The following is an 8,648-nucleotide window of genomic DNA, read 5'->3' as shown; positions in this document are numbered from 1 at the left end:
CAGAGGGGTTTGCAAACCCAAACACTCCCCCCAGTATTGAAGCCCAAACAGAAAGTAATATCTATAATTGATATAGCACATAACACCAATAGCTTCTCACATATTCAAAATTGATCTCTGGACAAATTTATATTTATAATATAAAATAATAAGGCATATAAAATTTCTGCATACCATATTTCCTTATATTCTCAGTTCTGTTAAGATTGCTATCTTCACGTCAAATAAGAAGTTCGCTATTCTCCCGACTTGCTATAATTTTTTTGTAACATTGCTATTTTATTGAAAGGTAGCATATTCTGTTTAATTGAATTATCTAAAGTTATTTATACTAAAACTAAATATGAGGATTTATGAAATTTCTAGGGAAAAAAAGACACATACAGTAACGATATAGTACATACATTATTAATATCCATGATAATAGAAAAACACGTATGTACAAGTCTTAATAGAAATGAAATAAGCGCTCAGGTTACAGAGTATTTATTTCCTTTTGTTATTAATATCGTAGTCTTAACTTAAGAAAAGTATTTTAAAGTTAAATGTAATCATGATATTTAATATGAGACTTTTGCAATATTTATCCATTTCTCACTATTAAAGTGCTAAAACTTTTACGAGATTAATTTCTTTTCGTAATATGAAATTACTAAAAATAGATCACTGGCTACGCAAACTGTTAGCATGATTCACGCAATTTCACAGAATTGTGTGACAAGATTATATATACATTTCTCAGTACGTGAATTAAATTGAGTTATAACATTTCCACTAGGAGAGAGAAATAATTTTCAAGAATTTTTTTCCAAAATCACGCGTAAGTTGGGATATGTTTTTAATTATCTAATTCTGTTTGAATGAAATGTCTAGAAAGTTGTATTCATAATAAATATAAATTAGTAAATGCATGTTAGTTTACTGAAAGATAGCATGCTTAGCTGAACATGCTACAAACCATTTTATTTTGTTAACACGATACTCATACTGTTAAAAACTGCAGTAGTATTACACGAACCTAATGTTAGGCCTAACAGTGAAAACGATTACCATTTCGTTTACCAAAAAAATCCAGTAAATTGGTATTCTAGATTTGTCTTTATTTTGATAAATGCAGACTAAATTCTAAATTCATAACATTTTAAAGGAATAAAAAGTAGTTTATTAATCCATAAAGGATGTCCCTTCCAGCTTCCAGTTATAACCACTCGTTACTTAGATACTATTCGTTAATCTTTTCTTAAAGTCAGTTACATTTTCTGCCTTCACAACTCTTATTCCAAACACGTGTAAGAGTGTGAATGCAAAGTTGCAGTTGCGATTATATAAATTTTCCATAAATGAAATAAAACATTGTACTCTAAACAACAAATGAAAAACTTCTATAGTACCATTAGTTACGTACTGAATTTGCAAGGTTTCTTTCAACTTCAAGTGGTATTAACATTAACAGCATTATTAATGCTACATTGTAAACTGATGTTAGTAGTATTATTTTAAACATACTCTTAAGGACATAATTGGGTTTCTTAATTTCTCCAGAGTAAATGGACTGTGAGTATGACTGTAGCACAATCCAACATTAAAACTTATTTTTGTCTCTTTACGATAGATATAATAAATATCATTTAAGTATTGAGTGGAATAATATGTCATACAAATATTTTTGTATCAGTTGGACATAATTAATATTTTCTTTATGAATGACATTATTATCAAACATGAACTTATTGTTTCCACTTTAGTATTCATATGCATTTGTTTCCAACTCATAGTTAATTTAAAAGTTGTAGTCAGTCACTAAGAGTTTTTTGCATGTATTTAAACCTTGGCTGATAAGGCAAAAATTTTAAAAGTAAAAAGGGGTAGTCAAAGAGTTTCAAGTTATACTATTGTGGTAAGATTTAGGGCAGGGTTTAACAATTTAAATTATGTATTCATAAAACACCAAGAAATCTAAATTGCTTTCTAAGTCCAAAATTTTCAATAATTAAGGTCTACAGCCAGCTTATGTTACGTTATTTTGAAAGAAAACAAAATGATGTATTTCTAACTTAGAAAATGGTTGAAAAATGCCTATAGCTTTTGAGCTTCCATTTTTTGCTTAGTCTCCCTATAGGTACATAATGTAAGTGTAAGAACTAGTCAATGTAAGTCTTGTAGCACTCTTTGAAAAAGGTTGTAAACAATATTTTGCTTATATTTGGCATCAGCAGGGCATGACACTAATGCATGCCTGGAGTAATTTACTACAGTTTAGATAGTAAAATACAAAGAAGCCCTACTAGGTTCAGAAAATCCACTTTGGAATTTTTAATTATTACTAATTGTATTTAAATAGTATAAGAATGTATGTGTGATTTAAATACTACGATCTTTGTTTGCAGGTACTTTCAGCTTCACAATGTACAACAATATAATTTCAACAATTTATATATTCTTGTATGAAGTTCAAATTTTTTTTTATTATGCAGACTCAAATTATTTTGAAATCTTCTGTGCAATATTTTCTCTTTCAAGGGCAACTTATTGGCTAGGACACAATTTTGTGTTTGCTAGTAATGTTCCAACAAGGCTGGTTTGATGTCTTAGCAGCTTCTTTGCTAAATCGATATAAGTTATCTGTTGCACTCGTTCTCCCTGCATCTGCATTGTCTTTAGCAAGGTCAAGGACTATTTGAGTTTCATGGGTGAATTCGTCTAATGGATGCCCTTGGTGTTGCTGTGTATCATCTTTTCCAGCAAAAACAGTGTTGGTGTAGGTGTAACCTTGGGAATCACATAATTTATACACTTTCAAATCACATTTATGTGCCTTCCCAGGATTATATTGAGGAAACACTAGACTACCTTGCCATGGCACCATTGTTTCATCTACTGCAATGCATTCACTTAGAATATTAGCACTTGTAAACTTTGTTTCAAGGATCTCAAGTAACCTTCTAAATTTTTCTAAACGATTTCTCTCAATTGTTTGATTATCTTCAAAATGTTGGAGTGCTTGAAACCTATTTCTTGACATTATTTGTGGTGTATAAGAATTCCTTTAGAGGAGATCTTTCTGCCAGTAGTAGGTGATCTATGGTATCTCAAGTCCCATGTATGTAATAATTCCAAGAGATTTTTTTATTTCACCACAGTTAGTGCCTTTCCACATGCTTACCTTTGTGTTACCAGCTGCTTTAGTTTGGTGACAACTAAGATTTGTTTGTTGAACTATACAATCATAAATTTCATCATTGACCATAAGCTCAAACACCTTGAAAGACGTTACTATAGCATTTGTAGATGATCCAAAACTTGGAGAAATAAATTAAAAAGTTTTTTTTGGATGGAACTGTTCACTGGGTGCTATTGATAAGATGGAGTGTGCTGCTTGACATTACTATCACTTTCAGTTTAAGACTCTGTATTTTCAAAATCTTCAGATGTAAGGGCTTTTTCATCTTCTGAGTTGGAAGTTTCATCACTAGAAGGTTCATAATCTGAATCTTCATTACCTTTATTTTAAGTATCTGAATTTTCCTTAATTTCTGAAGAATTTTATCTTGATTTTCTTTTTTTAGAAGGATTAAAAATATTTACTGTTGCATCAGTTTAATTGTAATTCATATTTCAACGTATAGCAAAAATATTAATATCTGAAAAAGAGAAAAACAAATTATTATACATAGCTTCATGTACCAAAAATTGTATGCTTCTTAAATTCAAGCAGGACCCATAGGTTGGTCATATGGGACAGTAAGACTAAATGCATTCTTAGGTCTCAAGTGACCCACCTTTACAACACCTTTGACTCATATGTAACATGATAGAAACATTTTACACTCTTCCTAAAAAAAAATTCATTGTAAGATGACTAGTGGGATCTTGGAAAGTATTGGCAAATTGGGCTTGGGAGCCAAGATGTTAAATAAGAATTCTCTGCAATGCTATTAAAAATAAATGCAGTCTCATTGGTGTCTTTAATTTTTTTTTTTGTAGATTATTTTTATTCAATGCATAATTTGTCCTTGCTTGTTATGTATCCAGTTAATTTGTAGATAAATCTTGTTCATTTGTATTTGCATCTCTATTATTTATGAATTTTTATATTTTCAGGTGAATTAATTTTTGTTTTTTAGCTGCATTTGTATGAGTCAGAAAACAGAAAAACCGACACTATCAGGTCAACGCATCAAGACCAGAAAAAGAGGTTAGTTAGTAGCATGTTCATGAGCTACTAAGATGTGCCTTGTAGTAAAAATATGAACAAATAGTTAAGTAATATTTTTGAAAATTTTATGTCCCAAAGATATAAAAAATTGTTTTGTTGGCTAACTGCAAAGTATGCGATTAGAAAAAAAAAGATTTAATAAAAAGTGAGTGATATTTGATAATTAAAGAAAAGGTTGCTGTTAATTGGGAATTATTCTTGTATATATTTTTTATTATATTTTATAAGTTATAAAGTATTTTCAAGTAACTACTATATTATTAAAATATTAGTTTATTTTAGATATGGTAACACATTAGATAACCTATGAGGTATGAGTGCTTTTCCTTAATCAGGTGTTTTTCGTATAGTTATCAAAATAGATTATATTTATGACAAAACCATTCCAATTAAATTGTGGTTTAAATGAACAATTATTTTTATGATGTTTTGATATTACACTTATTTCATCTACATCACAAGAACTGTTCAAATTCAAATCCACATTTTTTAGATGAAAGAGAGAAATACGACCCTTCAGGGTTTCGGGACTTGATTCTGCAAGGTTTTAGTGAGGCTGGACCCAGCTTAGATGCTGTGTACAAATTTCTGGACACTGCTGGATCCAAGCTTGATTACAGACGCTACGGAGAAGTTCTCTTTGATATACTTCTAGCTGGTGGCCATCTAGGTAAGTAAACACTTGAATGATGAATTGAGTAATTTTATTTAAATGGAGAAAATAGTCATGTGTGCAAAAATCTTATTACCTGCTGAGATTTGTGTGTGTTTTTCAATAGTAAGTGCTTTCTTTAAAATATTTGGCAAACAGTTAAATATAATAATTAATCAGCAATTTGGTATTGGGAAGCTAATAAAGGATATGATTTTTTAATACATGCTGTAATATGAATTTCTGGTACTGATGACTAATTTATCATATGCAATGCTTATGAAATGATATGGAAAATTGTGAAATACAACTACAGTAACTAACCATTCCTACAGCTTGTTTTGATTCCTTATTTTTTTTTCTTTGCTTTAAGTACAATTACACTGAACTATATTAATGAATATGAAGCGAACATATAAGTATCTTGCTGTGGTAAAGTAAATAAATGTTTTCTGAATTACTGAGATAATTTTTCAGTATGTGAGTATTGTTTAATAAGTTTTAGTCATCAAACTTGGAATAGTTATGTAATAAGGCTGCTGTGTGGAAGGTTCAGAGTTAGTATAGATATGCTGTTGAACAGTCCTGCATTTTCATCTGTGGACACATTACAAGAGTGACAGTCAGTCATGTTTTTTAGACAATGCTATTGTGGCAGTGAGCTGTAGGTTGGCTTTCTTTCCTTGGACATTAGTGGAAAACTGGAGATGACTATACTTGAAACCTAGTCATTTCTGATTTGACAATTTAGCCCTTATATACATATGATGACATTCAGGTTGAAAATACCAAATGTTGACTGACATTATGGATACTAATTTATTTATCAGAGTAGTTAACTGTGTGAAATATAAAAAAATATTATTGTTAATAACATTTTTGTTAGGTGTAGGTCACCAAGGAAGGAGGATATTTTTTATGCTAACCTGTGAATCTTCATAATTGGTCTCAAGTAGATTTCAGCATATATGTGGTGATAGTGTTTTAAATATTTTATATATTGTGGACTGTGGTGTCTGTCTGAATTTGTCTGTCTCTCATTTGGAAAGCTCCACATGCAGGCAAATCTCAACAGGCACTTTTGAAGTGATGAGAGAATAGGCACAAATAATGTTGCTGTTAACTTTTATTTCGCAACCAGGATATTCTACACTAATTATACTATCATTCATATTTCTAAATTTTATTTAGTGTAAAGAATAATAATACTGATTTACTGTAAGTCGTTGTTGAGTGACTCTTAGCATGACTGAAATGCTCAACAGTTACTTTTCACAGTGGGCAGCACATGTACTTCAGTGCTTTGGCTCTGAATGAAACCAAGAGTGCAACACAATTAACATTTATAAGCCTATAAAATAATTTAAATAGATATATTAACTTAAACATTTCTCATCACTTGGTGTGGTACTTTTGTTTGTGAACCATAAGTTAAAAGTGATGTGATGATTTTGCAAATCACTTTGGATGAAATCATTTGTTATAAAACTATTAAGTTAATAGTAGTATGAGTATTTTAAACCTCTAATTTTTTAAAGTATTTTATAGCAGTTAAATATAACAGTATTTTTAGCGCGTGGGTTTTAAAAAGTGGTTTGTCTGAGACAAAATTTCATAATAAAATATTGTAAAGTATATTTCTTTAGCAGCAAGTAGAAATGAGAGACATATTCTAACTATTATTATGCTCTAGAACAGTTGGTGATCTCTAATCAAAAATCAGTAATATTCTATGTGAGAAAATATAGCATAATTTATTTGTAAAGAAATACATAGTTTCTTACACTATACTAGTAATATATAATTAAGCAAGTTATGATTTTAAAGAATACAGTAGCTTTTGGAATAAAAAAGGGGTTCTTAGTATAGTTAACGGTTGCTTTATTTACTTGTATAGTGTTAATTATTGTGTCTTGCTTATTACATGAATAACTTTTCTTGTTATAGCCCCAGGTGGCACCATTGTTAATGATTTTGATACAAACAAGTTTTTGCGTACTGATGTATGTGTATTTTCTGCCAATGATGACTTGGACTCTCTTAAAGGCTATGCTCAGGTAAAGCTTTTCTTTTATATTAGAATACTGACATAAGATCTGTTCTTATAATACAGTTTGTATTAAAATGAAATACTATATGGATATTTTAACCCTATTGTTATGGGTCAAGGGTCATGTCGTTGCATTTGTTGACTCGCAATCTAAACTGTATTCAACTGCTATTTTATGAACTTATGCCATTAAGTTTGGTATCAAAATATATATTACAACTTGATAAATTATAATGGATTTCTGTGTTATCAATATAATCATTTATTAATTTATTAGTTATTCAAATGTCTATATGAAACATAAAAAAATATTTCATTTTCCACATCCTTCACATGTGAAGTTTCTTAAAGCTTTATCAACCTTTGAGAAGCAGCAACTGAGTACAAATGTCATAACTAGAAGAGATAATTGTTTACTTTACTTCTGCCTTTACTGTTTTATGTTTCAAGAAAAATAAGTTTTTAAAATCTAATTTGTAAGTAGTAATAATCTGTATAAATACATAATGCATTATAACTGAAATGTGATTGTATTTTATAAAATACGAGTCCACTAAAATACAACTAATGTCACTTTAAAGACTAAAAGTCAGTTTATTATTTTTGGATATAGTAATATGAGTGCATGCACTCTGCATTGTTGTAATTTTTTTATCAGCCAGCAATAACTGAGAGGTCAGTATAATAAAAATAATAAATATATAAATGTATAGATGTATAATGTAATGCCATTTAGTTATTCAACTGAAACATTTGTGTTTTTGAGTCATCATTTGATGTCATTTCTAGAAAGAAAAAAATGTAATTTTATATTTACTTAAATTTTTATGTTGGGTCATGAGATCACTTAAACATAAGTCATTACAATTTCACAGTGAAAATAGCAGATAAAATAGGAATTATTTTTCTTAAAAACATTTGATAGTAGTCTGAAAGTCATAAAAATTTCGCACATGAAACTTGAAAATTTTATCTTGCATAAAAATATTTTAAATCTTAGAGAAAGTTTTCCTTAGTTGCCTAGTTACTATTTTTTGAAAGTAAAAATTTACAAGAAAAGCTTTAATTAAAATATCTTAATTTAATTAATTTAAAAACCTAATATTTTGTATATGAAAGCCTTGTACTGTTTACTAATGTCATGCAACATTTTGTAAACATATGAGGACATTATCAAAAATCATAGTGTAATTACTCTCATGGATACGAGTTGGGTGGATTTCACCCAACTTGTAACTCATGTAAATAAATTGGAAGTGTACAGTTCTAGCAACTTAATACACAAGTATTCTTAAAATCAAGTAAAAGGCTATACTTACAAATGTTATAAGTGTTTGATGAATTGGTATAAACTGGTGTTTTAGAACAATTTTACTTTAACATGCTAAGATGTTAATGCTATGTTTATTTAACTGATTACACTGAATGACCTAGAAATATGCTTGATGGCTAAAAACATTCTTTATACCCAGTTTTGTGAGATATTTAATACCAGTTAGTCGAGCTTTATTTGGAATAAATTCTACTATGCACAAGTGAATGACAGTTATTATTCAAGAAGAGTAAACTGAAGTGAAAGTCATGACTGAAATGTTTGAAGAAAATGTGATTGCAGTTAAACAGAAAAATAAATTCATTACAAAATAGAAACCATGTTTATTAAAAGAAATTGAGCCCAAATGAGTTGCTTTTTTTCTTTATTTTTTAAATCAGAATATTTCTGTAATGTA

The 8,648-nt window shown here is 29.1% G+C and overlaps 1 protein-coding gene across 3 annotated transcripts in view; it reads left to right on the top strand.

Annotated features, from left to right (window-relative positions):
• The first annotated feature begins 684 nt into the window (after nt 1-684).
• The window catches only part of LOC143255129 (eIF5-mimic protein 1-like), a 29,026-nt gene continuing 21,062 nt past the window's right edge, over nt 685-8,648 (top strand). For 2 of the 3 annotated variants that reach the window (XM_076510319.1, XM_076510321.1), the window contains exons 1-4: nt 685-820; nt 4,102-4,195; nt 4,710-4,886; nt 6,816-6,925. In XM_076510319.1, the coding sequence (XP_076366434.1) occupies nt 4,135-4,195; nt 4,710-4,886; nt 6,816-6,925 (348 nt within the window). In that variant the 5' untranslated portion in view covers nt 685-820; nt 4,102-4,134. The remainder of the gene's footprint in view (nt 821-4,101; nt 4,196-4,709; nt 4,887-6,815; nt 6,926-8,648) is intronic. The other variant, XM_076510320.1, reaches the window with a different exon arrangement.

The sequence above is a fragment of the Tachypleus tridentatus genome, chromosome 7, assembly GCF_004210375.1.
Source record: "Tachypleus tridentatus isolate NWPU-2018 chromosome 7, ASM421037v1, whole genome shotgun sequence".
NCBI classification, from domain to species: domain Eukaryota; kingdom Metazoa; phylum Arthropoda; class Merostomata; order Xiphosura; family Limulidae; genus Tachypleus; species Tachypleus tridentatus.
Note: the sequence above shows the minus strand (reverse complement) of the source record. Positions and strands in the feature narration are given on the sequence as shown.